Raw genomic sequence first — 16,451 nt, 5'->3', positions numbered from 1 at the left:
GGGCAGGAGGGGGAGGATCTTCCGAATTGAGCGGAGAAGACCAAAGCATGTCCCTGCGGTCTTGACTGCCTGGGTCTTCATGGAAAGGTCCTGCTCCAACCAGAAGCCCAGTGTTTTAATTTCTGTCTTGGGCGTGGGGATGTCACCGAAGGAGTCTGGCCAGGCTGAGGGAGGGACAGAAGACCATTTGTTGCCCAGCAGCATGATTTCCGTTTTTGCCCCGTTCAGCTTCAGTGAGGATTCGCACATCCAGATATGTATGTCTTGCAGGCAGTTGAGTAGGATTTCAGGGTTCTTGTCCAACTGGGACAGGGAGACGACGAGTTGTGTGTCGTCGGCATAGTTGACTATTTTTATCCCATAGCGGGTAACCACATCCTCCAGCGGGGCCATGTAGACATTAAACAGGGTGGGACTGAGCGAGGACCCCTGGGGCACACCCCGCGTGAGCGGGAGGGGGTCTGATCGGGAGTTAGCGTCCCACACCTGAAATGAACGTCCCGTGAGGAAGGATTGGATCCAGGCATGTGCTGCTCCCACAATTCCTGCCTTGGCCAGGCGGTGGAGGAGGACACGGTGGTCCACTGTGTCGAATGCGGCACTGAGGTCCAGGAGGATCACTGCCACTGATCCTCCTGAGTCCAGGATACACCTAGTCTCCTCGATGACGGAGAGGAGTGCGGTGTCTGTGCCGTGGCCTGGCCGAAATCTGGTTTGTGACTGACGTAGTATTTTATTCGTCTCGAGGAATTGGGAGAGTTGCACATTGACCAATTTCTCCACCACCTTGCTGAAACAGGGAAGGAGCGAAATGGGTCTATAGTTGGCCAAATCGTCCGGGTTTAGGTTGGATTTTTTCAGCAGGGCCTTGACGACTGCGCCCTTCCAGGAGGAGGGCACTATGCCTTGGGCCCGAGATGTGCTTATCAGATCCCTAATGGTAGGTGAGATGCTGGGAGAAACAGTTTTTAAGAATCTGACGGGTGCTGGGTCCAGGGGGGATCCACTTCTCATTTTAGCCAGCGTGGTAGTGACCTCATCGAGGGAGATTTCTCTAAAGGAGGACAGCCTCGGGCTGGTAGAGTGGGCGTCTAACTCCACCGGGGTGGGGGGGCTGATTAGGGGGAGGGATTCCAAGATCCGCGTGATTTTGGAGTCAAAAAATGAGGCTAAGTCCTTACATCTGCCCGGCGGGGGGGGGAGAGGCTGCGGGAGCTGAGGGAATGTTAAGTAGTTCCTTAACTATCAGGAAGGATTCCTTAGTGGAATTGGCCGCGTTTTTAATTCTATTGTCGTAAAAGGTCGACTTGGCTAGTTTGATGGCCGATTTATAGCGTCTTACTGCTATATTATAGATGTCTTTATTACTATGTAGCCAGTCTTTTCTCCACAATCTTTCCGCTTTTTTACATTCTTTGCGGAGGTCACGGAGTTCCGGGGTGTACCACGGGGCATGACCTATTGACCTGTTTTTGATCTCCCGATTTTTTAGGGGAATGAGGCTATCAAGGGAGGAGGAGAGCCAGCCTCTTACTTGGGTGTCAGCCTCGGACGGGTCAGCCGAAAGGCTCGGGGTAGAAGAGTCCAGAGCTGTAGCCCAGTCCCCTGTTGAGAGTTTGGCCCACGATCTGTCCTTGGAGAAGGTGGGGGCTTTCTGGGGATTCTTGATAGCCCCAGGAATGTTGAAGGTGATAACAAAATGGTCCGTCCATGGGAGAGGTTGGGAGTTGGTAAATTGGAGGGAGGGGATGTTTGAAAACACTGGGTCAAGGAGGTGTCCTTTGACATGTGTTGGGCCTGAGTTGGCAAGAAGAAGGCCATGGGAAGCCAGGTCGCAGATAAGATCAGCGGCGCCTGTGTCCAACGGGTCGTCAAAGTGAATGTTGAGGTCGCCTGTTAGTAGAAAGTTTGATGAGAGGTGGGCTGAAGAGGAAACAATTTCCAAAAGGGAAGCTGCGAAGGGGGCGAAGTGGCCGGGAGGCCGGTACACCAGAAGACCTGAGAGGGAACTGGTCGGAGTAAGCTGAAAGGTGAAGAGACAGCTCTCTGAGTCCGGGGTTGTCATAGTGTTAATACGGCCGGCTAGGTGGTCCCTGAAAATGATAGCAATTCCACCTCCTCTTCCTAAAGGGCGTGGTTGGGACAAGATGAGAAAGCCGGGGGGGAGAGCCAATACCATATCGGAATTGGAATCCCCCGTGATCCACGTTTCTGTCAAGAAGAGTATGTCCAGGTCTAGATCGTCAATCAGGTGATTTATATGCAGAGCATGCTTCGGAAGCGATCTGCAATTAATTGTCGCCATTTTGATGACCGGCGGTGGGATCGGGGATTTAGGGAGGTGTAGCTTCGTCGGTTTGCAAATGGTGCAGCTGACGTAGGGGGTATTAGGATCTTGCAGGACGTGGCATGCGCTAGTTTTTCGGGGTCTGAGGCTGAGTAGCTCCTTGCGGGAGTAACTCAACTTTGTAGTTGGAGGGACCGGCATGGAGTCTGGCCCTAGGCCCGGTCGTGCGCGGACGGGCGCAGACGGGCTTGCCTTAGGCGCGCCTTCGGCGCGCAAACGGCGCTCCCGCTGCGCTCGTCCGCTGCGCTCGTCCGCTGCGCGTCCTGTGGTTGCACATTTTAATGGGTAGGAAAAGGGGCGTGGCCTCAATGTGGGCGTTGCCTCACTTCCTCGCCGATGTTGTATTTTCTAGCGTTAGGTCGGTGCAGCGAAGGAGTCGCTGTTCAGGCGCGTCTCTGACCCGCTGAAGGAGCTAACAGCCGGGTAAGTGCCCAGTTAAAATACAGGACTAAAGGGTGACACACAAGTGAAAATACAATTTTTAAAAGTGGACGTCTCCCGGCTTCCGCCTCAGGAGATTTTAGCAGTTCTGGTTAGTTGGCGCTGATGCCAGCGCTTAAGTACTGTGGCGGGTGGGCGTGGCCTCAATGTGGGCGTTGCCTCACTTCCTCGCCGATGTTGTATTTTCTAGCGTTAGGTCGGTGCAGCGAAGGAGTCGCTGTTCAGGCGCGTCTCTGACCCGCTGAAGGAGCTAACAGCCGGGTAAGTGCCCAGTTAAAATACAGGACTAAAGGGTGACACACAAGTGAAAATACAATTTTTAAAAGTGGACGTCTCCCGGCTTCCGCCTCAGGAGATTTTAGCAGTTCTGGTTAGTTGGCGCTGATGCCAGCGCTTAAGTACTGTGGCGGGTGGGCGTGGCCTCAATGTGGGCGTTGCCTCACTTCCTCGCCGATGTTGTATTTTCTAGCGTTAGGTCGGTGCAGCGAAGGAGTCGCTGTTCAGGCGCGTCTCTGACCCGCTGAAGGAGCTAACAGCCGGGTAAGTGCCCAGTTAAAATACAGGACTAAAGGGTGACACACAAGTGAAAATACAATTTTTAAAAGTGGACGTCTCCCGGCTTCCGCCTCAGGAGATTTTAGCAGTTCTGGTTAGTTGGCGCTGATGCCAGCGCTTAAGTACTGTGGCGGGTGGGCGTGGCCTCAATGTGGGCGTTGCCTCACTTCCTCGCCGATGTTGTATTTTCTAGCGTTGGGTCGGTGCAGCGAAGGAGTCGCTGTTCAGGCGCGTCTCTGACCCGCTGAAGGAGCTAACAGCCGGGTAAGTGCCCAGTTAAAATACAGGACTAAAGGGTGACACACAAGTGAAAATACAATTTTTAAAAGTGGACGTCTCCCGGCTTCCGCCTCAGGAGATTTTAGAAGGTGTACTACACTCCTAATAGACTGCATCGGTATGGGCAACGAGACACTGCGACAGGTGTGCGGAGCAAGAGGCTGGGTTCTTTCAAGTAGCCTGGCTGTGTCCTGGTGTTCTGGCTTTTTGGGAGAAGGTCTTTTCGGTACTGAGCGAGATCACAGGACAGCTCTTGGTGCCCAACCCACTGGGCGCACGGTTTGGCTATGACCGGGAGACCGCAGGAAGCTGGTAGCGATGGGATTGTTGCTTGCCAGGTGTAGAGTGGCTGCGCTGGGCGAAGGGTCCAATACCACTCATCACGGAATGGAATGTATGGAATGCGGATAGAATGGAATGCGGATAGAATGGAATGCGGATAGAATGGAATGCAGATATGCTTTATTGTAATACACACTCTGACGGATATAGTGAGCTACATCCACCACAGTGTCGCCCCAAGGGCTTCTGGGGATTATACCAGCAATATCTGATTGGAAAAGAAACAGGGGAGCCTGAGGGAGGTGGCCCCTGAGCTGGACAACTAATGAAAATGGCATCACTGCTGCGCCCTCGATTCGCTCGTCATGCTGCCAACGTTATCTATTGAGGCTGCGAATCCCCAAGGATCGGAGGGTCCTACTGCTTTAATGTGTGAACGGTCAACCCACAGACCACTATAATCCGCACTGTACTTAATATAGATGGTATAAGCAACTTACCAACAGGTGAGGTAGTAGCACGCCTGAATACGAAGAGGGGTTTGTGGGTTAGTGTTCATTTTTGTTGCTTTTTCCTTGTATATGACTGCATTCTACTTTTTATGTTAGCTAAAATGGAACACCTGCTGTGCTATTGCAGACTATGCTTTGTAAAATGCAATAATCCAATAATAAACGAATAAACCTAGTTTCTGAATTGGTTTTCTTCTCACACCCATCTCATACATTACGTATATATAAAACTAAACTCCTTCCACCAACACTTTGCATGGAGAGAGGGGTCCCTTTTTTGTGGGGCCGTGAGGGGGGGGGGGGAACAAAAGGGTCAGTTGAGCACCAATAATGTTCTTACATATAACTTTGGTGAGTAAACGCAGAGTCAATAACGCCAGCTCTTGCTTACCTTGGCATTGATTTTAATGGTAGCTATGTCTGCCACCTGGTCCACATCGCGTACAACAGCATCGTACATCTCCCCATTGGCCAGCTTCACACGCACTCTTCTTTTGTTGGCCACCACATGTGCGTTGGTCACAATGAGTCCATCCTTGGAGACCAAAAATCCAGAACCATTGGAGAGGGGTACTTCACGTCCAGAAAATGGGTGCCTGTCACAAAGTGGAGACAACTGAATGAGTTAAAGGCCACACATCAACTCTCACCGCCATCATTACTTTCCCTGCTCGCTTGGATGCCACACGCAGCTATCAGAGGCTCCATTAGCTGTTGGCTCGGACATCTTTAATACACGTGCAACGAGGTTCATTGAGATACAGAGGAGTAACGTATATCATCAGAGGGACCATTAGCCATACACATGCAAAGAGGTTCATTGAGATACAGAGGATTAATGTATATCATCAGAGAGACCATTAGCCATACAAATGCAAAGAGGTTCATTGAGATACAGAGGATTAACGTATATCATCAGAGGGCCCATTAGCCAAACACATGCAAAGAGGTTCATTGAGATACAGAGGATTAACGTATATCATCAGAGGGCCCATTAGCCATACACATGCAAAGAGGTTCATTGAGATACAGAGGATTAACGTATATCATCAGAGGCACCATTAGCCATACACATGCAAAGAGGTTCATTGAGATACAGAGGATTAACGTATATCATCAGAGGCGCCATTAGCCATACACATGCAAAGAGGTTCATTGAGATACAGAGGATTAACGTATATCATCAGAGGCGCCATTAGCCAAACACATGCAAAGAGGTTCACTGGGATACAGAGGATTAACGTATATCATCAGAGGGGCCATTAGCCAAACACATGCAAAGAGGTTCACTGGGATACAGAGGATTAACGTATATCATCAGAGGGGCCATTTGCCATACACATGCAAAGAGGTTTATTGAGATACAGAGGATTAACGTATATCATCAGAGGGGCCATTAGCATACACATGCAAAGAGGTTCATTGAGATACAGAGGGTTAACGTATATCATCAGAGGCGCCATTAGCATACACATGCAAAGAGGTTCACTGGGATACAGAGGATTAACGTATATCATCAGAGGGGCCATTAGCCAAACACATGCAAAGAGGTTCACTGGGATACAGAGGATTAACATATATCATCAGAGGGGCCATTAGCCATACACATGCAAGGAGGTTCATTGAGATACAGCGGATCAACGTATATCATCAGAGGCACCATTAGCCATACACATGCAAAGAGGTTCATTGAGATACACAGGATTAACGTATATCATCAGAGGCACCATTAGCCATACACATGCAAAGAGGTTCATTGAGATACAGAGGATTAACGTATATCATCAGAGGCGCCATTAGCCAAACACATGCAAAGAGGTTCACTGGGATACAGAGGATTAACGTATATCATCAGAGGGGCTGTTGGACCTGGCCTCGTGGCGTGGTCCTTAACCCCCTGGATTGTGGCCGTTCCCCGCCCCGGCCGTCACGGGCCACCCGTCTGGACTGCACCAAGGCCCTTCACCCGGAGCTGCACGTGGTCGCATACTCCTCGTGGCTCCGCCATCTTGTTGGCATCCACGTCACACCGTGCCCCAGCCGGCGCGACCCCGCTCAACCCAGCCTCGACCCCAGCGAAGCCCCGACATCGAGGCACCACGAACTGGCCAGGGGGTGCCGCAGGAACCATTCATCGCCCCGGCGGAGGACAGTATCGATGGGACCCCCAACTGTCCTCCCCTCTCGAGGTGTGATCACCCTGCAAACTCCCATGGGCCTGGCGCCTCTCCTGCTGGGCGTCTGGCCCCCTCCACCCGGCCACTCCGCCCCCTCGGGCGCATAGGTCCGGACATCAAAGGGCTCCAGACCTATATCTGGGGCGACCCCACCACAGCTCGGCAGTTGTATCCCGGAGTCGAGAGCCCTGCTGATTGAATCGCGGCTGACCCTACGGAGAAGAACTCTTGTCGGAACCATCACGAGCCCTGCTGACTGCGTCGCGGCTCCTTCTTGTGAACCCTTTCTGAACCACCTGGAACATCGGAGCCCTGCTGACGCTGTCGCGGCCCAACCTCGCTGAAACCTTCCTCGGAGCCCTGCTGACGACGTCGCGGCTCGAGCTGAGCAGAAACCATCTTGAGAGCCCTGCTGATTGAATCGCGGCTCTCCACGAACTGTACGCCAGAGCCCTGCTGACGCCGTCGCGGCTCGACCCCTCCGAGATCGGAGGTCCTCCAGCTTGAGGATAAGAACTGGGCCCCAGGTACCCTCGTACCGCACTCCTGCCAAAGACTGACCCGCTACCCCTACCCTTCCAAAGAGACATTGAGACTTTTGGTGGATCCCTCGATCCCTTCGTGTAAATATTGAACTCGTAACCTTTTTATTGATGATAAAGAATTGCTTGTCTTGAGACAACCTCCTTGAGTCCGGTGTGGTGGTGTTACTGTGCTAGTACGGGATAGGAGAAGGATCTCTCAGGAGACTTCTCGGCAGCGCTCGGCTACTTCGTGCAGTGAGAGGGCCCCCCCTTGGTGGTCTCACCGACTCCTCGGGGTCCGCCTTCCAACATTTGGTGGCCAGCGACGGGATCCGAGCCGAACGCAGTACGTACCAGCCAGTACCCACTAGCTACCCATCCAAACGATTAGCATCATGAGCAGCCAGGAAAACAACGCGACAATGGAGTTCCAGCCCGAACGGCTGGAAGAATATACGCACAAAGAATTAAAACAGTTCTGCAGAGACAAAGGCATTGCAACCACCAGCCTCGGTACCAAGGAAGAGATGCAGAAAGCTCTGAGGGCATGGTTGGAGGCTGGGGCAGGCCCCTCCCAGGAAGAAGGGCCCTTGCCCCTGACGGAGACCACAGCAACCGCACTGACCCCGGCAACCGGAGGAAGAAAGAGCCTAGAAACCGGCTTCTCCGAGGAAGAAATACGAGAGCGGGAAAAGGTCCGGAGCCACGAGCTAGAGCTCGCCCGACTGCGACTGGACGGCAAACTCCAGCTGGCAGAAAAGAAACTGGCCCTCGAGCAGCTACGCCTTCAAGAAGAAATAGAAGAGAAGAGACGACACCGGGAGTTGGAGGAAAAGAAACTAACTCTTGAGCACGAGCGCAGTCTCAAGGAGCTCGAGATCAAGGCCAAGAACGGAGGGACCAACACCCCCAGTACTAGAGACACTCTACCGCCCCCCGAGGCCAAGGTGCATATCCCGAAGGAGGTCGTCAAGGAGTATTACAAGAATGACGATATCCAACAATGGTTCAAGGCCTACGAGGTGGCCATGACCTCCCATCGAGTGCCCCGAAAAGACTGGGGCGCAGGCCTGTGGGGGCGATTCCTGAGTGAAGGGCGGGACACGCTGCTCCAGCTACCGGAGGAGGTGATGACCTCCTACGATCACATGAAGGAGGCCCTGCTCACCCGCTACGGGCTAACAGCGGAGATGTACCGCCAGCGGTTCCGAGACTGCAAGAAAATCCCGGGTACCACATGGGTGGAATATGTGGACTTTTTCAGTCGGGCCCTAGAAGGGTGGATCAAAGGCAGCAAAGTAACCACCTACGGGCAACTGGTCGACCTCATCGTCTGGGAACATCTTTCCAACAATTGCTTCGTGGAACTGAGACAGCACCTCCTCGACAGCAAAATGACCGACCCGCGAAAACTTGCCGTCGAGGCCGATCGATGGGTCAACTCCCGGGTCCCCCGGAGCTCAATGGGGGAGTACCAGAGGAACCCCAACGGACCCCCACGCCAGCGCGGTGGGGGGGGAGGGCCGAACAGGAACCGAGACCCTCCCGCTGGGGCCCCCAGGAGCCCCCCTCGAGGGCCACCGCAGCCACATCTCTCCCCGAGCCTAGCGCAAAGGGTGGGCCCGGCCCGACCCGGACCACGGCCACCAGTGACCTGCTATGGCTGCCAACAAACCGGACACTTTGCCAGCGACCCGGCCTGCCCCCTGAACCGAAGAAACGGGGCCGGCGGGCCCCCGCCCCGGCAGCTGACAGCCGCCGCCTTGGGGGGAGAGGAGAAAGAAGAGGCCCTCGACCGAGAAAACACTGAGTGGGAGCCGGCAGCCATGTCCCTGGTCTGCCTGGGTAGCCGAGAGATGGTACCCTGCACCCCCATCCCAACCAACACCCAGAAGTACCGGCAGCAGGTCACGGTCAACGGACAACGGGCCGAAGCCCTTCGCGACACCGGCGCCAGTATCACCGCTGTCCGCTGCCACCTGGTGACCCCTGAACAGATTCTACCGAATGTGCTGTGCCCTGTGCGGACGGCCGACAACAGTGAAAGCCTATGCCAGATGGCCCTGGTCCCCTTCGAGTGGGGAGGGGTGACGGGCCTGCTGAAGGTGACAGTGCGCGACGACGCCCCGGTCGACTGCCTCCTGGGGAACGACTTGGAGAGTTCCCCCTGGGCTCAAGTAGAACGACGAGAGCACCTCCGAATGTTGGGACTGGCTGATTGGGCCTGCGCCATCACCCGGTCCATGACCGCCCAGGCCCCCCGCTCATCCTCGACCTCCGGGACTGCCCGACCCGAGGGGCTCACACCCCCTCCCGCCAGCAGCGAGGAGGAGGCGGACACCGACCCCGGGCCCAGCGAATCCTCCCCCGAAGAGATGGCTTCTCCGAACGCCCTACCAGAACTGACGCAATGGCAACATGAAGGGGGCCCCACCCGAGAGCAGTTCCAGCAAGAGCAACAGTCCTGTCCCTCTCTCGAAGGGGTCCGACAGCAGGCGACCGCGCAAGCCAACGGTGACCAGACCGGCACCCACTGGATCTACTGGGCCGAGGGCCTGTTGTACAGTGAACAGAAAGTGGCAGAACTCGGGGCCGGCCGCGTGTTGGTGGTCCCCCTCCGCTTCCGGGAGTTCCTTCTCAACCTGGCCCATGATGTGCCCCTCGCCGGACACTTGGGGCAAGACAAAACGTACAGTCGTCTGGTGACCCACTTCTACTGGCCCCGGATGCGGAGAGATGTGGACAACCACTGCCGGTCCTGCCAGACCTGCCAAGCCAGCGGAAAGACGGGGGGTCGGGTCAAGGCCCCCCTCCAGCCCTTTCCCGCCGTCAGCACCCCGTTTGAACGAGTCGGAATCGACATTGTGGGACCCCTGGACCCCCAAACCGCCCTGGGCCACCGCTTCATCCTGGTCCTCGTGGACCACGCCACCAGGTACCCGGAGGCGGTCCCGCTCAGAACTATAACGGCCCCTGTGGTAGGCCGGGCCTTGATGGGGATCTTCTCCCGAGTGGGATTCCCCAGCGAAGTGGTGAGCGACCGTGGCACGAACTTTATCTCCAGGTACATGCGGTCCCTGTGGCAACAATGCGGGGTCACATACAAGTTCACGACCCCATATCACCCTCAGGGGAACGGACTGGTTGAGCGGTTCAACCGAACATTGAAAGGGATGATCCAGGGCCTGGAAGAACCCCTCAGGCGGAAATGGGATGTCCTGCTGCCCTGCCTCCTGTTTGCCTATCGGGAGGTCCCGCAGAAGTCCCTGGGGTTCAGCCCGTTTGAACTATTGTATGGACACCCGGTCCGCGGACCACTCAGCCTGGTCAAGGAGGGCTGGGAGATGAAGCCCCGAGGCGCCCCTCCTGACGTCTACCGATACCTCCTGACCCTCCGAAACCAGACCCGCAAGTTCCGAGCCATAGCCAAAGCCAACCTCGAGGCCAGCCAGGAGGACATGAAGCGGTGGTACGATCGCAACACTTCTACGGTAGAATTCGAGCCAGGTCAGAAAGTATGGGTCATGGCCCCGGTCGAACCCGGCGCCCTCCAGGACAAATGGACCGGGCCCTTCAAGGTGGTGGAGAAGAAAAGTCCCGTCACCTACCTGGTCGATCTGGAGTCACCCCGGAACCCCCTCCGGGTCCTACATGGGAACAGGCTAAAACCCCACTTCGCCCGGACCGAACTGAGCCTGCTGCTGGCGACCGACGAGGGGGGCGAGGACGACTCCGAGCCCTTGCCCGACCTCTTGCAATCCGACATTCACGATGGATCGATCGAAGGGGTCCAACTCGCCTCGTCCCTGACCCCGGAGCAGCGCAACGACTGCCAGCGATTACTGCGGGACTACGCAGCCCTCTTCTCTCTCTCCCCGGGGGTGACCCACTGGTGCGTCCACGACGTCGACACCGGGGAGAACCCCCCCATACGACACAGAGCCTACCGGGTGCCTGACCGAGTGCGGGCCTGCATCCAGGCCGAAGTAGCAAAGATGCTGGCCCTGGGGGTCATCGAGCCTTCCGACAGCCCGTGGGCCAGCCCTGTCGTCCTGGTGCCCAAGGCCGCAGCTCCCGGTCACCCCCCGGAGTTGCGATTCTGCGTGGACTACCGAGCCCTGAATGTAGTAACCAAGACGGACGCACACCCGATACCCCGGGCCGACGAACTGATCGACCGCCTAGGGGCCGCTCGCTACTTGAGCACGCTGGACCTCACCGCCGGGTACTGGCAAATCCAGCTCACCCCCGGCGCCCAAGAAAGATCCGCCTTTTCGACTCCGGATGGGCATTACCACTTTCGGGTGATGCCCTTCGGAATGAAGAACGCCCCGGCCACCTTCCAAAGACTGGTGAACAAGGTTTTGGCCGGGCTTGAGGCCTTCAGCGCGGCCTACTTAGATGACATTGCCGTGTACAGCAACCACTGGGCCGAGCACCTCCTCCACCTGGAGGCCGTCCTGGCCGCCCTCCAGCGGGCCGGGCTCACAATCAAGGCCAGCAAATGCCAAATCGGCCACGGATCCGTGACCTACCTGGGCCATCAAGTGGGGAGCGGGCAGGTGGCCCCCCTCCAAGCGAAGATAGATGCCATCCAGACCTGGGAACCCCCCACTACCCAGACCGCTGTCCGGGCCTTCCTGGGCCTCACCGGATACTACCGGCGGTTTATCCGGGACTATGGGAGCATTGTTGGCCCCCTCACAGAGTTAACGTCCAAAAAACAGCCCAAGAAGGTACACTGGACACCCCGCTGCCAAACAGCCTTCGACACCCTCAAAACGGCCATGTGTACTGCTCCGGTGCTGCAAGCCCTGGACTACCAGAAGGAGTTCGTGGTACAGACGGACGCCTCCGAGTATGGGATCGGGGCCGTCCTCTCCCAAACTGACGAAAGGGGGCTCGACAGACCAGTGGCCTTCATCAGCCGGCGACTACTGCCGCGGGAGCAACGCTGGAGCACTATTGAGCGCGAGGCCTTCGCTGTGGTGTGGGCCCTCAAGAAGCTCCGGCCCTACCTCTTTGGCGCCCACTTCCGGGTCCAGACCGACCACCGGCCCTTGCAATGGTTAATGCGAATGCGGGGCGAGAACCCCAAGCTGCTGCGATGGTCCATCTCGCTACAAGGGATGGACTTTGACGTCGAACACCGGCCCGGCAATGACCACGCCAACGCCGACGGCCTGTCCCGCTTCTTCCGCCTTGACGAGGAGAATCCCCAAGGAGATGGGTGACTCTCCATGCCTTCGGCTGGGGGGGACGCCTGTTGGACCTGGCCTCGTGGCGTGGTCCTTAACCCCCTGGATTGTGGCCGTTCCCCGCCCCGGCCGTCACGGGCCACCCGTCTGGACTGCACCAAGGCCCTTCACCCGGAGCTGCACGTGGTCGCATACTCCTCGTGGCTCCGCCATCTTGTTGGCATCCACGTCACACCGTGCCCCAGCCGGCGCGACCCCGCTCAACCCAGCCTCGACCCCAGCGAAGCCCCGACATCGAGGCACCACGAACTGACCAGGGGGTGCCGCAGGAACCATTCATCGCCCCGGCGGAGGACAGTATCGATGGGACCCCCAACTGTCCTCCCCTCTCGAGGTGTGATCACCCTGCAAACTCCCATGGGCCTGGCGCCTCTCCTGCTGGGCGTCTGGCCCCCTCCACCCGGCCACTCCGCCCCCTCGGGCGCATAGGTCCGGACATCAAAGGGCTCCAGACCTATATCTGGGGCGACCCCACCACAGCTCGGCAGTTGTATCCCGGAGTCGAGAGCCCTGCTGATTGAATCGCGGCTGACCCTACGGAGAAGAACTCTTGTCGGAACCATCACGAGCCCTGCTGACTGCGTCGCGGCTCCTTCTTGTGAACCCTTTCTGAACAACATCGGAGCCCTGCTGACGCTGTCGCGGCCCAACCTCGCTGAAACCTTCCTCGGAGCCCTGCTGACGACGTCGCGGCTCGAGCTGAGCAGAAACCATCTTGAGAGCCCTGCTGATTGAATCGCGGCTCTCCACGAACTGTACGCCAGAGCCCTGCTGACGCCGTCGCGGCTCGACCCCTCCGAGATCGGAGGTCCTCCAGCTTGAGGATAAGAACTGGGCCCCAGGTACCCTCGTACCGCACTCCTGCCAAAGACTGACCCGCTACCCCTACCCTTCCAAAGAGACATTGAGACTTTTGGTGGATCCCTCGATCCCTTCGTGTAAATATTGAACTCGTAACCTTTTTATTGATGATAAAGAATTGCTTGTCTTGAGACAACCTCCTTGAGTCCGGTGTGGTGGTGTTACTGTGCTAGTACGGGATAGGAGAAGGATCTCTCAGGAGACTTCTCGGCAGCGCTCGGCTACTTCGTGCAGTGAGAGGGCCCCCCCTTGGTGGTCTCACCGACTCCTCGGGGTCCGCCTTCCAACAGGGGCCATTAGCCATACACATGCAAAGAGGTTCACTGGGATACAGAGGATTAACGTATATCATCAGAGGCACCATTAGCCATACACATGCAAAGAGGTTCATTGAGACACACAGGATTAACTTCTATCATCAGAGGGACCATTAGTCATCTGCTAGGGCTCCATACTGCTCTAATACACATGCAATGAGGTTCACTGGGATACAGAGGAAAAGCTTATAGTATCAGAGGCACCATTAGCCATCTGCTAGGGCATGTTTAATACACAGGCAACAAGGTTTTTTGGGGTACAGAGGATTAACTTCTATCATCAGAGAGGCCATTAGCTGACGGCTAAGATATCTTTAATAAACATACAAGGTCATTGAGATACAAAGGATTAACGTATACTTTAAGCTAGAAGTTGTGCATGTCCGAATTACATACTATGTATTAAGTGGCTAAACTTAAAATGTATGCAGTGCAGTCTCACTGACATATCACTGCACAAGACTCTATACTCAAACCTAGGAATGATTTCATTATGTTTCAAAGGGTTGAATGACCTTAGGTTGGCAGAGTATTGTGAGCGGTGCCCAAATTAGGTTTCATCCATACGTTCCAGATTTTGCTTCCACAATTCTCTGTTTGCTCGTAGAGTACTACACCCCATGACGTCACAAAGTCAGTACATCTGAGAGAGTCATCGCACACAATAGATCAAGGCCACTCTAGTTGTCCCACATACAAAGAAAAAGGGCTGGCTCCTCCTTTCCCGCGCGCAGCGATTCCCCATTTGCGATTTTGAATTTGGCAGCAGGTGTCACTAGAGATGTGATACTGGAGTTGCCCACCAGTGCTAAGTGTGCAAGGGTTTGCAGACACATTTACATAATAGTGAATTTGTGGATACGTTCAAACATCCAGGATACTACTTTTGTACTCTCTTTTCTCCACTTTGTGAAACTTAATTCAAGAATTAACTGGCCCACGTTCATTGAATCAGCAGAGAGGATCATACAGAAATTATAAACTGATGTGTACAAACTATTAAGGATGCACAATAGAACCTCTGCGAATAATTGAAGATATTGGATCACACAGCAGATTCACAGTATGTTTTCAGCACTCCTTTTGTAAGGCTCTTTGACTATTTCAAGATGGCTTGTTACTACTTAAGTGGGAAGGTAGTATTTGCATAACCACAAAGATATGATAAATGGCAAAATAATTTCAATGCACAGCTTACGTTTTAAAAGAAAATGTATTCAAAATTACTGATGCGGAAAACCAGTACAAAAAGCAAATTACCAGGACTTAGAAGAAATGATGAGCCCAAATGCTTCCCTAATTCAACGTACATTTTTTAGTTATCCTTAAATTAAGTCTGATAAAAGTGGTCGATTTGGGAGCTTCAGACACAAAGGGCTTCTGTCGTTGAATAGTGGATTGAGGATCAAAATCACGGGCCACAGAAGATAAACATTGGGACATTAAGGACTTCAGACTACCTGCTCATCCAACCCCTGATCTTTCTGTAGAGCGCCCAGAGCAAAGGTCACATATGTGCCAATTGTAATTAACATACGATGTGAAATTGTGTGAAGGAGGCCTACACAACTGTTGAAATATCAGCTAGTGCTGCCACCATCTGACCTGCCTACGCAAGGATGAAAAGTGCTTGCTCTATTTGCTGTAACTGAGACTCAAATGCTACAGCAATTTGTGTTTATTTTCTGCAGATGTATATCTTGACTATTGCTGCCGTTTAACTCATTTGCATTTCAACTTCCGTTGTTGTGGCCCAACCTCAAGTGGTTAGCGATCTCTGACGCTAACATAGGCACCCCTCTCCTGTTGGCGTCTCAGATCTTGCACTGTCCCCCTACGTTTGGCGGACCCCAAACCAGACGATACGCCAAGCACCTCAGGGGAGCTGACACGCCAACTGACCTCTTATACCATTCCATGGGCACTGTTGTACATTCACTGGCAGAGACCAGTCAACCAGCTACTCTAGTGCCCGAGCACTCGAGTAGCAGCAACAATTAAGAGAAATCAGGATTTTTCCAAAGTTTTGGGGAAATTTCAAACATTTATTTGAGGCTTTCCTCCCCTGATGCTCCAGTCCTCAGAGATAGGTGGGGTTGCCATTATTGTAAACACAGGTACTCCCCGTAGGAGCTTGCCCCTTCCCTCTACCTTATTTAGATTGCATGACCTGCGTAACTTCTGCATATTACCACAGTGAGCGAACCCCACATATACTTAAAGGGGGTCTGTTAGTTACATCACAAATTACCAACATCAAGTGAATGATCATGGCACCTAATAGACCGTTTCCAGTGGATATGTATTTTGAGGACGGCCTCACCAAGGCCAAAGGTAACACAGTTGCGCAAGTTATCCTTAATACATTATCCTCAGCCTTCAAACCCTTTACTAGGCAACTAAAGGGGTATATGCCCCAAAAAGACAGAAATGACACCCAAAGTGACCTTTCAGGAGGGAGGGTTCCAGAATATGAAACGCAAGTCTGAACAAGGTGGACATTTCGATGACACAGACAAGTTAAAATTGGACTTCCTCGCAACCATAAATAATGCTCCACAGAGCCTCAATCAGAGAATTTCTGGGCTGGAAAGGATTCAGGGACAGACCTGGATACTTCCAGGATGTCAGATTTCCAGGAGGTCCGGGCACCCACGTACCAGGGGTGGTAAACACAGGAGACTTCAAAGTGCAGAAGGCTGTAGTCAACAGACTCCGCTTTTGAGAAAGGCTCAGTCTGACTTGCTCAGCCTTTCTCCCGATGAGCGGCCTTGGATGCTGGCATTGGCACCTATGTCCAATCCGGCCTTCACAAAGCTTTTCCTAAAGAAAGCCTGAAACAGACTCCGAGTAGGACGCCCAAGGCCCTCTCTGCAAGGGAATGAGGTGCTGATCCCA

The 16,451-nt window shown here is 54.3% G+C and overlaps 1 protein-coding gene across 1 annotated transcript in view; it reads right to left on the bottom strand.

The window, feature by feature from the left end:
* HTRA2 (HtrA serine peptidase 2) overlaps nucleotides 1-16,451 on the bottom strand; it is a 136,792-nt gene that overhangs the window by 68,396 nt on the left and 51,945 nt on the right. Inside the window, exon 2 of the mRNA XM_085642973.1 lies at nucleotides 4,808-5,012. Coding sequence (XP_085499099.1) covers nucleotides 4,808-5,012 — 205 coding nt within the window. The remainder of the gene's footprint in view (nucleotides 1-4,807; nucleotides 5,013-16,451) is intronic.

This window comes from Triturus cristatus, chromosome 2_2 (genome assembly GCF_964204655.1).
Source record: "Triturus cristatus chromosome 2_2, aTriCri1.1, whole genome shotgun sequence".
Classification (NCBI taxonomy): Eukaryota; Metazoa; Chordata; class Amphibia; order Caudata; family Salamandridae; genus Triturus; species Triturus cristatus.
Note: the sequence above shows the minus strand (reverse complement) of the source record. Positions and strands in the feature narration are given on the sequence as shown.